We start from the raw sequence: 15,702 nt of genomic DNA, 5'->3' as shown, positions 1-15,702 counted from the left end.
TTCCTTCTTCCCTCCTTCCTTCCTTCTTTCCTTCCTTCTTCCCTCCTTCTTTCCTTCTTTCCTTCCTTCTTCCCTCCTTCCTCCCTTCTTCCCTCCTTCCCTCCCTTCCTTCCTTCCTTCTTCCTTCCTCTCTTCTTCCCTCCTTCCCTCTGTTCATTCCTTCCTTCCTTCCTCCCTCCCTCACTCTCTCCCTTTTTTTTTTTTTTTTCAGATGGACCACCAGTGGTTTGAAAAGTCAGGGTCGTCTGTCAGTTGGAAGTAATAGGGACCGCGAGATCAGCATGTCTGTTGGCCTGGGGAGATCCCAGTTAGACTCAAAGGGAGGTGTAGTTGGAGGTACCATAGATGTCAACACTTTGGAGATGGTTGGTATGTTGAAACATGTTGCCTCATAACTAAACTGACTTCCTATATTTTTCTTCAACTCCTTGAAGTATATTACTATATGGCTTTCTTCATCTATACCACCCTCCTCACCTCTCCCTCATAGAATATCTCCCTTCCAAATGCAGCTTGAGCTGTGCTTTCTCCTTAAATCCTTTTCTGATTCCACCCTTTCCACCTAATGACCTTGTACTTATTCTCACGATGTTAATTCTGTCTGTACTTCAGTATGGACGTGCTTGTATATATATCCCTTATAGAATGGAGGCTTCCGCAAGTAAAGATCATTTCATTCTCTGTATTTATAGCCATGTTGCCTCCCATATTGCAAACATTTTTTAAATGTTTGAGGTAAAATTACATATGACTTGAAATGGAAAAATTAAAAGTGTTTTATTCTGATTATTAATGTTGATGTGTCTTTCAGCTCATATTTCTGAACATCCAAATCAGCAACCGAGTCACAAAATTCAGATTACCATGGGTTCAACTGAAGCTCGTGTGGACTACATGGGGTCCAGTATCCTCATGGGAATCTTCAGTAATGCTGATCTCAAGCTACAGGATGAATGGAAAGTGAATCTGTATAACACATTGGAGTCAAGTATGTCAGATAAAAGGTATTTATTTGGGCCCGGGCTTTTCTCGTATGTGTATAAATTTTCTAAAACTCAGTTAAAAAGCCCTAAGACTAACTTTTTCCAGCTAGATATGTTCTTTGGCATAGTTAGTTTGAAATGGGGGGATAGTGGGGTAGGAGGGGGGAGAGAACAGAGAAATCGGTTTTGTGATTATGACCTGACTTTGTCATATTTATTGAAAGATTCTGTTTTTATCATCTAGTGAAATTTTTGTCCATGGAGATTTAAAGTGGGATATTTTCCAAGTCATGATTTCCAGATCAACCACTCCAGACTTGATAAAAATAGGAATGAAACTCCAGGAATTCTTCACCCAGCAGTTTGACACAAGCAAGCGAGCTCTGTCTACCTGGGGACCAGTACCTTACCTTCCCCCAAAGGCAACCGCCACTCACCTAGAGAAGAATTCACAAGAACTACGTAAGAATCACGAGGATACTTTTCTCATACTGTGTTTTCTGTTAGACCTGTTGGTCACATCCTGGATAAAAATCTACTTTGGGCCATCTTCATTATTGAGTTCCTCAGTCATCGTTTTTAAAGCCTTTTCCTAAAGAAAGTATCCTTTTCGTTCATGAAAGAAGTAACAAATTTGATACATGGGTCGTAGATAAGATTTTTCACTCTACCTGAGCAAGAGATTTGAAAAGAAACCAGTCAAATGTTTTTATTGTTCTTTATTTTCATATTATATTCATAATTCCATTAGCTATGGGTTAATTGTATGCATTCACATTTTATGTTTTTTAAATAGCTCTGTGAATTTGTCATTTTTCATCCTATAATATATTTTGATACTTGAGAAAGCAGCTAGGTGGTACATGGAGAGAGTGATGGCCTAGAGACAGGAAGACTTGAGTTCAAATGTGATCTCATCATTTAATAGCTGTGGGACCTGGGCAAGTCACTTACCTCTGTTTGCCTCAGTTTCATCATCTCTAAAATATGGATGATGATAAAGCACTTATCTTCCAGGTTTGTTATGTAGATCAAATGAGAGAACAGTTGTAAAGGGCAATTCTTAAAGTGCTACATAAATGCTAGCTGCTTGTATTTTTTGTGATTATCATCATTACTCTTATTATTATTTGATCCTTTAGTTCATTGGTGGCTTTATCCTTTTGCTTGTTCCCTCTGCCATTCTGGGTCACATAGAGGTGTCCTGTTATGATTTTTGTCCCTGTTCTTCTACATATGCTCCTTCCAGGATGTGCTCAGTGCCCTGGAGGTATTTTAGAGCTATACCAGGGCAGCCCTGGAGCATCTGTGACCCCTTGTTCCTGCCCTCTTCCAGGGTTGGGAGTGGGGTATTGTTGTATGGGGGGTGTGTGTGTGTGTGTGTGTGTGTTTGTCCTGGATATTTCTTGTTTTTTTTAAAATGCTGCTTCTCGTGTGCACCTCACTGTGATGTGTGGAGGTCTGTCTCTTTAGACCCATGATTATCTTTTGGGGACACCCTTTGGAGTCACGATGCTTCATGAGTCACAGCCATATATCACCACTGGGTGTTTAGCCTCAAAAGAATGAGCTTTTGCAGTGGTGAACAAATGAGGACCATTGAAAATCCACAGGGTAGCCCAGAGGCAGTCCAGCCCCCACCTGGCCATCTGAAATGTATGTCCCTTTCTCATAGCAGTGAAAAGGTGGCATCCACCTCTGCCCTTCTCAACAGTCATCTTCCTTCTTAGATCATACCTACTCCCTAGACCTCCTCTCCTGGCCTCATTTTCACTAAACACCAGCTAACAGTGGAGGGCAGCATTCAGCCTCTTTTATAGCATTCCTTTTCTCGTGCACTCCACCACATGAGGTTCAGAATCAGCCAAGCACTGGGCAGTGCCACTGCTACCTCTGCCACCTCCACCACGTCTCTTATTAGATGATGTTCAGAGGAGAGGATTCTCCCGAATTAATGGCTTAATGTTCCCTTGCAGTGCTGGATGCTGCTCATCACCGCCACTGGCCTGGCGTTTTGAAGGTCGTATCAGGATGCCACATATCCTTATTTCAGATTCCATTACCAGAGGATGGAATGCAATTTGGAGGCTCTATGAGTCTACATGGAAATCACATGACACTTGCTTGTTTCCATGGCCCTAATTTCCGTTCAAAATCCTGGGCTCTTTTTCATTTAGAAGAACCAAACATTGCATTTTGGACAGAAGCACAGAAAATCTGGGAAGACGGTAAGCATTAATATCAGTTAGGCTCTATGTCTTCTGATACATGTCTCACAGAAGACAAAATAATTGCCCTTCAGCTAGATCTCTTCCAATATTTAAAACCATGTGTCCTCGAAATGATACATCTGTTATTTTGTTCCTGACTACTGGTAGACCAAATGCTGGGGAAGGACAATGTAGAGAGCAAAAATATGTTTAGTGGGCCTAAAGTCAGAAAAACTTAGCCACTCTCCCCATGACTAGGTATGGCCAACAATATTAAGAGATCCCTGACACAATTCTTGGGTGGGTATTTTGAAGCTCACGTTTCTGTTGCCATCTGAAATGTTTCTGCTGTTTTCCTGACCTGCAGAGAGAGGGCTTGCCTTTCCCCCTCACCTTTGTATTTCTTTTCTGAACTAGCTTTTGCAAAATGTTGTGCCAGGGTGCTATAGAAGTTGTTACTAAGAAAGGAATAATTGTCATCTGGGTCAGCCCAGGCTAGAATAGGCAATTTAATAGCAAAACAATGAGCCAGAACAGCCGTCATCTCAGGCTGACCATCCTGAACATCCTGAACATTCCCTTTATTCCAAATATTAACATCAGGAGAAAGCAAAGAAAGGACTTCTGGTCCTAGAGCTGTGTTTGGGCAGGGAATGGAAGATGGAAGGCCATGGAGTCAAGAAGGAGAAGAATTTAAGTCTTTTGAACAGGTCACCTGTCAGGTCAAGATTGAGAAAAGGAAAATGAGACAGGGGTGCCAGAGGGAAGGGAATCAGGATGGGCAATAGTGATCATGGGGGAAAGTTAGAGGCTTAAGAGTTTAGAGGCCTGGTTCTAAGGTGTCGCCTGCTCTTGGGTATCTGAGGAAGAGAAGAGATAAAAGACCATGAAAGTTGAGAAAAATGAGGACCTGAAAGGCCTAAAGGTTCTAAGGGTCAATCTTTTTGGCTAGTAAGGGCCCCAGGAATGAGGGCAGAGGTCTTGGGAGAAAGAAAAACTGCTAACTAGGTCCTCAAATCCTTAAGAAAAGGAGGACTGACATCGAGGCAGAATTATATGCTGCCCATCCTCATCAATTATCTGTTGAGATTTGAAGGCTACCTTCTTCCTTTCTACTCTGTTCTCTGATCCAGTGGCACAGGCTTTCTTGCTAATTCTCACATAAGACCCTCCATTTCTCAGTTCCAGCCATTTTCTCTGGCCATTGTCCATAAAAGGCTCTGCCCTTCTCTGTTCTGTCCCCTGGCTTCCTCCAAATCCCAGATACAATTCCAGCTATCCCAGGATCTTCTCCCTACTCAGTGTTCATGCTCCCTCTGTTCAATACCTGATCTGTACATGTCTCCTCCAGGGTAAGAACTATCTTGCCTTCTTCGTGTAACAGAAAATTTAAAGAAAAATCTAAAGACATGTGGATTTCCATAGTAGTAAAAAATGTCATCTTTAACACATTTTTCTTTTCCCCTGTTGGGTCAGGGTCAAGTGATCATTCTACATATGTTGTCCAGACATTGGATTTTCATCTGGGTCATAATACCATGGTCACCAAACCCTGTGGTGCTTTAGAGAGTCCTATGGCAACAATAACCAAGATCACCAGGCGGCGCCATGAAAATCCACCCCATGGTGTGGCGAGTGTGAAAGAGTGGTTCAATTATGTCACTGCCACAAGGAATGAAGGTCAGTGGCCTGGGCTACATTCTAACAGGAGCCACACTGTGTAATATGGCTCAAAGTTTAAACATGGGTAAAATTGTTGGGGTTTTTATTTAAAAAACTAATTTGACTTGAACACTTCTGACAAAGTCACCTGATAACATTTATGTGGTTTATGTGAAGATCTATTTTAGAAACTAAGGTAAGTGTAGTGCAAATGTTGTTCCATTTTTACCCTCAAGGAAGCTGAGGCTTAGAGAGGTTGGAGGATTTGCTCTTGGTCTGAGGAAAGAGGTCAGAGGCTGGCAGTCTTATTGGCGGCAGCAGGGACAATCTGGGTAATTCATCATGGTATAAGAACCTGATACATGCAGGATGTCCCCAATCCTTTAAGGATGAGTACCTTCCCTAAGACTTTGCCCCTACCCTGCATGAAATGTGCTGCTTTTGTTGTGGTGGTTTTATTTTTAAGGGCAAATGAGTTTAAGCAATAGCTATGTGAATTCAGATTTGAACTCAGGTCTTCCTGACTCCAAGCCCAGTGCCCTATCCATTGCACCATCTAGCTGCACCCTGCATGAAGTTGAAAGGGTGCAGCTCCATAAACTGCTGGTATTATTTCACAATTTGATAACCTCTAAAAGATCCCTTCTCACTCTGAAATGCCATGAAGTTCTTTGAAAGTCAGAGAAATTCATTTGAGAAAATTAATGGAATTACCTAGGGCCATTCTGTCAGTTCAACTTTGATGCTAAAAATAGAGACCTGAACTCCGAGCTTTAGCATTCTAATCGACTTTTAGTTTTTCTAAAAGCTGATCATTCAGCTGATTCTTCTCATTAGAGCACACTCATGTTTTTTCACTAAAGTTCCATTCCACAGGGCTCATTGGAGTTTGACTGTTTACATATTCTTTTTCCTTTTACTCCTCCAGAGTTAAACCTGCTTCGAAATGTTGATGCCAATAATGCTGAGAGCAGCACCGCTGTCAAGAGTTCTAGTCTCCTGAGTGGGTTCAGGGGGGGCTCCAGTTACAACCATGAAACTGAGACCATCTTCGCTCTCCCCCGGATGCAGCTGGACTTCAAGTCCATCCACGTTCAGGAGCCCCAGGAGCCTTCCTTGCAGGGTGGGGCTCTGACTACTACAATATAAACGTCAGAAATTATGAAGTTACTGGTCTTAAGGGAACCTGGGCAGGCCCAAGTCTTGTCCAGAAACAAGGAACCCCTTCCTTCCTCAGTCAGATGCCCTTTTCTGGTGATGTCATGGTGCTCTGCTCACACATTTAGCATTTACCTAATATTGTAAAGCATGGAGAGCAGCCCAGGTGGAAACTGACTGTTTCAGGATTTGGCATACATATTAATTTTTCTCCCATAAAACCCCATTTTCTACCAGAAGGAACCTGCTGTCTAGCAAGTGTGACCTGTTCTGAGGCAGACTTTGTGTTCAGCACAGAGTTGTGATTTTTGCGATTAAAAGTTGGATTCTAGGGAAGCTCAAACTCGGTGTTTTCATGTATAATTAGATAGTCTAAGAGAGCTAGTTTTACATTTGCATAATACATACACACACAAAATATAGACATCCCTTCATATGTATGCCTCATTACTAAAGACGAGATAATTAACAGTGGCACTTGTTCCTCTAAGCTAACTGTAAAATCAGTCACTTATCAATTTCTTACCCTGGGAAAGAGGGAGGAACTCATTAGTTTCAAACTGCTTCCCTAAACAGAATTTTCTCATTTGCAGACACCAACATCAAGCCGAAAGTGGAATGTAGTGTGGTAACCGAATTCACAGACCACATTTGTGTGACGATGGATGCTGAACTGATCATGTTCCTTCATGACTTAGTATCCGCCTATCTTAAAGAAAAAGAAAAAGGTAGGCAACCTCTGGAAAGTTCAGAAATGGCTTCATGATGTCTCTCAAGATCTCTTTATCATCTCTGATAATCTGTTAAGGACAGCTTAGTTGATAAGGAAATAACAGGGACATGGGAGTTGTCTTTTAGCTCATGCTTCCAGCTCTGGCTCCAGGAGCATGGAGTTTATTATATATATTTCAAGACTCATTTCACACAAAAGACACCCCCCCCCAAAAAACTTCACAAATGCACAGAAGTTACAAATTATGTCATATCAAAACACAAAGGTCTCATTGGCTTCAGAACAGACCAAGGCCAAGGCTGAATTTTGACTGGGTTCTTATCAGAAAGCCAAGTCGGGGAATATTTTTCTCAGGGTTGAATTGCCCCTGCTAAGATTTTGACCTTGGCTGTACCAGGCAGCTGCATTCCTGGCCAAAGGGGGAGAGTGTTAACCTTTTAAATGTTGGCCTGCTAGGAACCTAAAGCTCTTCAATAAGGCCATAATACTTTTCAACAAGAAATCACAAGGATCACAAAAGGGGTCAAAAGAGAAGTCTCAGATTTTTATCTATTCTCTTATTGGCTTCCCACATATTCCCCCCCCCTTTTTTTTTAAATCATTTATTAATAATCATTTTTAACATGGTTACATGATTCATGCTCCTACTTTCCCCTTCACCCCCCACAATCCCCCCACCCATGCTGACGCACATTTCCACTGGTTTTAACATGTGTCCTTGTTCAAGACCTATTTCCAAATTGTTGGTGGTTGCATTGGTGTGGTAGTTTCGAGTCCACATCCCCAATCATGTCCGCATCAACCCATGTGTTCAAGCATTTGTTTTTCTTATATGTTTCCTCTCCTGCAGTCCTTCCTCTGAATGTGGGCAGCGTTCTTTACCATAAATCCCTCAGAGTCCCCCCCTTTTTTTTTTAATAAAAATGATTTATTACACAGGAAAGCTTTTTAATAATGAAAGGAGTTATCAATTAGTTATAATCATCAGCTATAGCTGGATCTGATAGGATTTACAGATTAAACTGTTTATTTCTGGATCTCTACAGATGTCCACATCCATTTCCAAAGAATTCTGGCAAGAATAGAATGTGAGCTCCTTGAGAATAGGGATTGTTTCATTCATTCATTCATTGGGGTTGACTCTTCAGGGCCTGAAACATGGTGGGTGCTTTTAAAACAAACCTTGTTGGTTGGCTGGTAGAGACAACATTTTAGTTCCCTCTGTCCCACTCAATCAGGCAGAATTTGGTGATCCATTAGGGTGGTCCAACATTGGGCCTCTGCCAGGTCTCTTAGAGGAGGCCAAGGAAGCAAAGCTATGATCTCTTAGAGTGTAGGCAGGAATCAAAAGAAAGAGGTCATATCTGAGTATGTAAACACCAGGTGCCCCTGTGGGATCACATCTAAAGTGTAATATCCAGCTCTGAGTGTAAGCAGGGGAAACCGGAGCTCCTACTAAATGGAGACCAATTGGAGGTCCTGGGAGGTATCTCTCTGCAGAAAAAGAAGACTTAGAGGGGATGTGATCCCTAGCTTCTAGGACATAAAGAACCATCTTGTGAATGAGGCTTAAGCTTGTTTTGCTTGGCCCTCAGAGGCACAACTAGGAGCAAAAAGGAGGAAGCTCATCAAGATAGAATTCAACTCACATAAAGAAGAACTTCTTCCTATTAGAGCTGTCCAAAAGTGGAAGGGCTATCTCTGATGGTAGTGAGGCCCCAGAAGTTTTCCAGGCAAGTCTGCCTGTTGGGAATATGATAAAGAGAGGCTTCCTGTCCTGTAGGAGCTGAACAAGGAAGCCCCCCTGAGGCTCTCTTCCCATCTGAACTTCTCTCTTGGTTCTATGCTGAGCCACAGGGAGATGCCATTAGAGGCTGGAATGGAGGACCTCTGCTAGGCTGGGAGCAGCTAGAGAAGAGAGGAGGAAGACAAGGGATTGAGAAGGCAGAAGAAAAGCACTGGGCTGGCACTCAGAGGAGGGAAGACAACATGGGAGCCAAAGAACAAAAGAGTGTGAAAGGTTCAGAAGTCTAATTGTCATGGCAAAAAAGCCAAATATAATCCAGCCCAGCAAAAGAGCGGAGAAAAGGCTTCTAGATTCCCTGATGACCTGAGAGCATTCCAAGAGATCTGGGAAACACCGGAACCCAGAGAAGGGGCCACATGGTATATCATTAGAGTGGTCAGGCTAGAATCCCCAACCCCATATTGCTAGAACCACTGGCTAACAGCATTTATTTTACTTTTCTACAAACAGAAGTTCATCAGCAGGATTTGTCTTAAGGGGTGTAGCTTAGGTGGCTCAGTGGACCAAGAGCTAGGCCTAGAGTTGGTAAGTCCGGGGTTCAAATGTGGCAGACAAAACTTCCTAGCTATGTGACCCTGGGCAAGTTACTTAATCTCCATTGCCTACCCCTCACCATTCTTCTATCTTAGAATTGTTAATAGGACAGAAAGTATGAGTTTGTTGTTGTTTTTAATTCTGTTTGAAGGAGTATGACCTAAAGGTTACCTTAAATAGTACACTTTTACTTGCTGAGAGTCAGAAAAAGTATGACTTCTCTAGCTATATTTAACAGGGCAAGATCTTAGAAGTCAGTACTTTGACCTTCCCAAAGTGCGGATCAGAGATTTGTCTTGTCAGCCTTCCACAAATACGTTTCTGACAAATCTTCCTTAAGGGAAGAAATCTGCTGCTGATAGCTGAGCTCAGGAACATAGTAGGATAGCCTCTGTCAGGATGGAGGGCCTTCATCACAGTGCATGCTCATGGAGCTAAAAATGAAGCCCAAGAGGGAAACTCACAAAGAAGGCCTGGAGACAGCGATGAGAATTGGAAGAAATGATTGAGTCCTGGGACCAGGCTCCTGACATAGACCGAGTGTGGCCTAATCCTTCACAAGCCACCCTTAGACTCTGGCTTCTGAAAGAGAATTTAAACTCCCTTTGTTTATTTTAACTTTATTCAGTCAAGAACTGGGAGTCCCCCACCTTTCATACTTAATTAGTCATTAACAGTTAGTAGAAACCTTTTACTAGAAAAGGAAGTTCTTACCCTAAAAGACCATAAGCACCCCACCCCACCCCAGACAAATTGGGAGACTGTGGTTGATTCCCAAGATATGACAAGGATTGCTGAAGGGTGGAGAAAACTGCATATAAGCAGGACCCTTTGGGACCCTGGGGGCTTGGTGCAGTCTTTTGCCTCATGGGTATGAGATGTGGTGAGGTTCTTTTGTGGTTTCGGATTCCTGATTTGGACTTTGGATTCTGGTGAAGATTCAGCTTTCTGCATTGGAGACTAGGGCTGAAGAGTGTTATAAGGAAAGAGCCAAACCTTCCTGCGTTAGCCTTTTCAGCAGCTCCTGCCTCCTGCTCTTTCCTTATTTCCTTATAATAAGAGGGATGCTTACAGGGGTGAGACTCTTGCCTCCTTGGGGTGAGAGACTACCCTTTGCAGTTCATCCTCTCTGGCGTGGTCTTTGATTGTTGAAACACATAGCTGGAGATACTCTCGTGGGCCAGTGAGATTCGCACTCACAGTCTAGAGGCACATGGACCTGGACTTAGGGTATTTTTAGCTAGGCAATATTTTCTTCCTACATTTCCCTCTCTTACTATCACTATTTTGCTGTAATAAAGCTACTAAAACAACTAACAGTGTTATGACTTGATATTTAATTATTATACATGGTGACCACAATTCTTAAAACTTACATTTTGTCAAACCCACTTTAATTATTACAGGCTTTTTTAAATGTTTGGTTTGGTTTTATAATTTTCTCACCCAGGTTTGAAAAGCTTTCAAATCTAGTTTGATTTCTCAAGAATACTAGTGGGCTTTACTAGCCATATTTAGGTTCAATGGTTTTTATAGGTTTTAGTATTGTTATATATGTTATATATAATAATATTAAATGTAATTTAATAATTAATCATCTTTAATCATATATATTTGAAGAACAGAACAAACAGAATGCTCAAGAAAATGTTTGTTATAAATGAATACTTCATTGAGTATACATATAGGCTGAGAAGCATGTCTTTGTGAACCCATTATCCATCTTGGATCCTGTAGAGTTACTTTGGGACACACAGGGGCTTATTAAAAAATGTTAAACACTGCCTATAAAATGTTGCTATTTTTGTCTATTTTTAAAGTTTGGCTTAACTTACAATAAAATTGTTGACAATTCCATCAACATTTTCTTTTTTGACCCTTACCTTCTGTCTCAGAATCAATACTGCATATTGGTTCCAAGGCAGAAGAGCAGTAAGAGCTAGGCAGTGGGGGTTAAGGGACTTGTCCAGGGTCACCCAGCTAGGAAATGGCTGAGGCCAGATTTGAACCAGGTCTTCCTGACTTCAGACCTGGCTCTCTTATCCACTGAGCCCCCCCCATAGCTACCCCCATCAACATTCTTCATGCAGAGTTCTAAGTACATGATTTTTTATAGAGTGATTTTATTCATAAAGATATTACCCTGAAAGTAATTCTGGCACATTCTTCCTAATAGGTATTAGAGGGAAAAGACCTTCAGCTCCTCTTCTTTCCTCTGTAGTGTAATCACTTCAGTTATAGCTTTAAAAGGAGCTGGTAGGGTGAGTCTTCAGCTAGGCCTTAAGATAAAGGTGCTAAAAAATAAAAAGATTTCTCTGATTGGAGTGTAGAGAAGAAAAGGGGACATCAGTATTCAGAGCATCATTAGGCGATTGTGTCTTGTCGGTCAAAATACCCTGAATTTGTAGGCATTGGGTTTTTGTTTTCTCAACTTTTGGCCCCCTTTGGTTTAAAAAAAATTCTAATTCATCATTTGATACTCATGTTGATTTCAGATGCATTTCAGACTCCCAAGTTAACGGCTCCTTTTTCTTCCAGCTATTTTTCCACCTCGACTGTTATCCACTCGCCCAGGACAGAAGAGTCCGATCATCATTCATGATGATAATTCCTCTGAGAAGGACAGAGAAGAAAGCATCACATACACTACTGTAGACTGGAGAGATTTTATGTGCAATACCTGGCATCTAGAACCCACACTACGGTGCGTAGCTAGTAGTGACAGAGTCCTTGGATCCACGTTCTTTAGAATATCCGCAGAAAATAAGGTTTTGGAAACTGCAGCTTATTAAGTGTGATTTACCCAAGTCATTGCTTGTTCAGGGTGGTTCCAAAGCGGAAGAATGGTAAGGATGAGGCAATGGGGGTTAAGTGACTTGCCCAGGGTCACCCAGGGAGGAGTGTCTGAAGCCAAATTTGAACCAGGACCTCCCCTCTCTAGGCCTGGCTCTTTATTCACTGACCATCCTAGCTGCCCTGTTGTGGTGGTCTTTAACATTTGACCTCCTTGGTGCCACAGCTATCTTGTGCTTGTGGCAGTTGTTCCCTGCTGCTTCTTTCCAATCAGACACAGTCACAGAGGCCACCAAATCATCCCAACACATCACAGCCATATGGGTCAGGGGACTTTGGTTTCCTGCTTCCTCTCCTATCCTCACTCTCTCCAAAGATCTGGAAGGAAAAGACCCCAGAAGTTTTTGTAAGGGGCCTGGGTGCTGCAGCAGCACCGGGTCTCTCAGAGGGTTTCAGAAGAGGAGTGAGAAGTCATTTTCCCTTTGAAAACTCATGGTTTCTGGCTTAGTTTTAGGACCCCGGGAAGCAAGGCTTTGTACTTGGATACCGAGTCGGCATATGGCAGCTGACTGGCATGGTGAAATGTGCTCTTTTCTCTCCCAATTCCAACAGCAGCCCAGTTTTCTTCCTTACTAAATCACACTCTAGCCACAGGCCCTTTTCTTGAAACAACTGGAGAACTAGGAACCAAACCTGGAAATAGGAAGGCTTGCCTAGTATTAGACTCCTTTTGCATTCCCTGAACCATTTGAGAAATGGAATTGTCGGGTTGGGGCTCTGAAGTCCTCCATTTAGGCCGCTCATCCTTGTCCTGCAGGAACCTGCCCAGGGTAGGTCCTTGGCTTCCCCCTCACAAAGCTAAAGCATGTGGCCTGGAAGAGCAGCTGCCTTTTCATAGCAACTACACTTTCCCACAGGCATCATGGCAGCATCGGGGATGTGACGACAAATCCTGGTGTGGCCACCTTCCTTCACCTGTCCTCTGCCAGATCCCGCTTTAAGCCCGGGTGATCGACACCGTAAATGGTGTAACTCCACACATTTAAGACTCAGAGGTTCTTTAGAGACTGAACGAGTGTGACCCCTTCAGTTTAAAAGCGGGGCCAGGCAGCCGCCCTGAGGGACACACTTCTCCACCCTCCCCACGGGGCCCTGCCTCCATGGCATCTCCCAAGGCTTTCCTCTCTGGCCCTCAGGGAGCCCCAGCTCAGGCAGCCAGACATTCTCCCCTTTGTGCAGATGAAGAGAAAAGAGGTTTGCAGACTTGATGCTCTTCTCCAGGGTCACTTGGCTGTGGTCAAAGCTGAGGTTTGCACACAAATCTTCTGTGAGGTGGGACAAAACACCTGGGAGTCCTGGGTTCAAATCCAGCTCTGTGACTTGCCACATGGGCAACCTTGGGCCAGTCTCCACCACCTCAAGCCTCAGTGTGGCCATCTTGTGAATCAGGGAACAGATCTAGAAGTCCTCTCTGGTCTCCCTAGTTCTGTGATTCTAAGCCTCGGCCTGGATTGTAAACACCATGCGACCTCTTACCAGCTTTCCAGAGGCCAGGGCAAGTGTGCTTTCCCCCTTCCTCCCTGCAAAAAATATGCAGTATTATACCAAAGCTGGCATTTGTAGGCTGTCACACACAAATAGAATTATACCAAAAAGAATGTTGTCACAGAATAGCAAGATAAGAATGACTTCTCTGTGAATGAGGGCTAGTGACCACGCTGAGAAGAGGAGAGTGTCATTAAAGAGAATAGTCTGTAACCAAATAAGCAAAACACTTCCTCTGGGCAAGGGGAAATTGTAGCCCTTTCTGAAGAATTGTAGGAAAGTTGTAAACTAGGAAAGTCATCTGGGTGATGCGCAAAACTATTTTGGATAATCTGTGTAGCAAATCCAAGTAGACATAATGAAAAATACCACGAATGGTTTTTAGAATGCACATAAAAGGAAAACAAATCCAATTTCCCATTTAATCATCTCTGAAGCTTGAGGTCCTAAACTTGGACTATTAGAGGAAGAAGTAATAGATTCAAACCCAACTCTTCTAGTCTCCAAATCCATTATCCTTACTCTATAAACTCTCAAGGGATTCTTTAAAACTAAACTTGGTGTTTTGGGTGGTTTTTTGGGGGGTGGGGGGGGCGGGGAGGTTGCTCTTTGAATTATGTGCCTTAGTTCTGAAAAGGCTTTTAACAAGATACTTGAATGATTGGGGAAAAAAAGAGAAAAAAAATCACCTTTTCCTTGGATTTTGTTAAGAACCTGTAGATGTAGAGGGCAGCTAGGTGCCTTGGTGAATTGAGTCAGGCCTAGAAAGAGGAGGTCCTCAGACACTTGCCTAGCCCTTACCACTCTCTTGCCTTGGAACTGATAAACAATACTGATTCCAAGATAGAAAGTGATGAGGATTTAAAAAAAAAAAAAAGAACCTGTTGATGCTTTTCATCTTTCATTCGGCTTTCCAGGCGTAGTCTTTGTGTCCTCTTAGCCAAGCAGATAGAAGATGGCCCAGTTAGCAGAGGCTTGGGAGTTTGGGTACAGTTATGTCATATAGCTGTTCATTTTTGCTTGCCAAAGTAGGCGTAGTGTATAAAGCCCTGGGAAAAGCTTTAGTCAAAACCCTCTTTTTTTTTCTTTTTAAGGTTAATTTCCTGGACTGGAAGAAAAATTGACCCAGTGGGTGTCGATTATATTCTTCAAAAATTGGGTTTTCACCATGCCAGAACCACTATTCCCAAATGGCTTCAGAGAGGAGTCATGGACCCATTGGATAAGGTGCTCTCGGTCCTCATCAAAAAGCTTGGCACTTCCCTCCAAGATGAAAAGGAAAGGAAAGGAAAAGACAAGGAAGAACACTAATGCGGATCTGTCCAGAAACAAAGTAGAATTTATGCCCATTAAGTTTACGACCCTGAAGGGTTTTCTTGTATAATAAAATTATTTTCTGTATAATTTAAAGATGATTCTAATGGGGGTTTGGGCTACTATGTTAAAACAGTTCCTGAGTTTATCTATTTATTATGGTAGCTCCACCATTCTGTATACAGTGAAGTATTGCATGATGATGTAAATTTTGTGAAAAAAATTAGATTCAATATGTAAATCTTCTAGTTAGCATTTATAATTGTATTATGTGCAATATGATTCCTGCATCCTTAAACTATTTTCAGATTAACTGTGAATTTTTGTGACTAATTAGTCAGGACTTTTTTTTTATCTTGCTGATAATTTGACCTTTTTTGGTTGGTAATGGCTTTTATCCTCCTCGGTAATGTGTAGACTTGTATAAATTCCAGTATGTATATAGTTTTAAGAAACTGTGACATGATTGCATAGTGTTAAAATATTGTTTGTTACGGTTGTAATAAAAAGCCATGATAATTTATTTTCAGTGGGTGATTATCTCAGTCTTCATGTTTTCTTTTGTAGCTTGTTATTTCACAATGGGTTGATCCCTATCTTGAACTTTTACCATTGAACCCTTTAATGAACATGTCTGAATAACACTTCCTAAACTCCTTATGCCCGAGATAATTAGTTAAACTTCTAAACTCTGCCATAAAGTCACTAGTAGGCACTGCATGCAACCTTCTAGTTTTCTATACCCGCACAACCATATTTCCTACCAATTCCCCTTCATTAACTCGATACTCCAGCAAAATGGAACCCCTCCGCCCTTTCCTCTTCTCTCTGTGTGCCTTCTCTCATTGTCCACCTTTACTCCCGTCTCCCGTGGCTCTCCTCAGCCATCCCTCATATCTGGAATAGACTTCTTTCTTCACCTCTCATCTAAGGGGATGGGAAGGATTAGAGAAACCTATGTCC

At 42.3% G+C, this 15,702-nt stretch overlaps 1 protein-coding gene across 1 annotated transcript in view; it reads left to right on the top strand.

The window, feature by feature from the left end:
* Positions 1–15,262, top strand: part of KIAA1109 (KIAA1109 ortholog) — a 209,985-nt gene extending 194,723 nt beyond the window's left edge. Inside the window, exons 76-84 of the mRNA XM_044681108.1 lie at positions 212–369; positions 812–1,004; positions 1,228–1,445; positions 2,960–3,211; positions 4,670–4,873; positions 5,784–5,978; positions 6,607–6,741; positions 11,626–11,791; positions 14,520–15,262. Of these exons, the coding sequence (XP_044537043.1) occupies positions 212–369; positions 812–1,004; positions 1,228–1,445; positions 2,960–3,211; positions 4,670–4,873; positions 5,784–5,978; positions 6,607–6,741; positions 11,626–11,791; positions 14,520–14,736 (1,738 nt within the window). The 3' untranslated portion in view covers positions 14,737–15,262. The remainder of the gene's footprint in view (positions 1–211; positions 370–811; positions 1,005–1,227; positions 1,446–2,959; positions 3,212–4,669; positions 4,874–5,783; positions 5,979–6,606; positions 6,742–11,625; positions 11,792–14,519) is intronic.
* The last annotated feature ends 440 nt before the right edge of the window (positions 15,263–15,702 follow it).

This window comes from Gracilinanus agilis, chromosome 6, assembly GCF_016433145.1.
Source record: "Gracilinanus agilis isolate LMUSP501 chromosome 6, AgileGrace, whole genome shotgun sequence".
Lineage (NCBI taxonomy): Eukaryota > Metazoa > Chordata > Mammalia > Didelphimorphia > Didelphidae > Gracilinanus > Gracilinanus agilis.
This window is presented reverse-complemented; position numbering and strand designations above follow the sequence as displayed.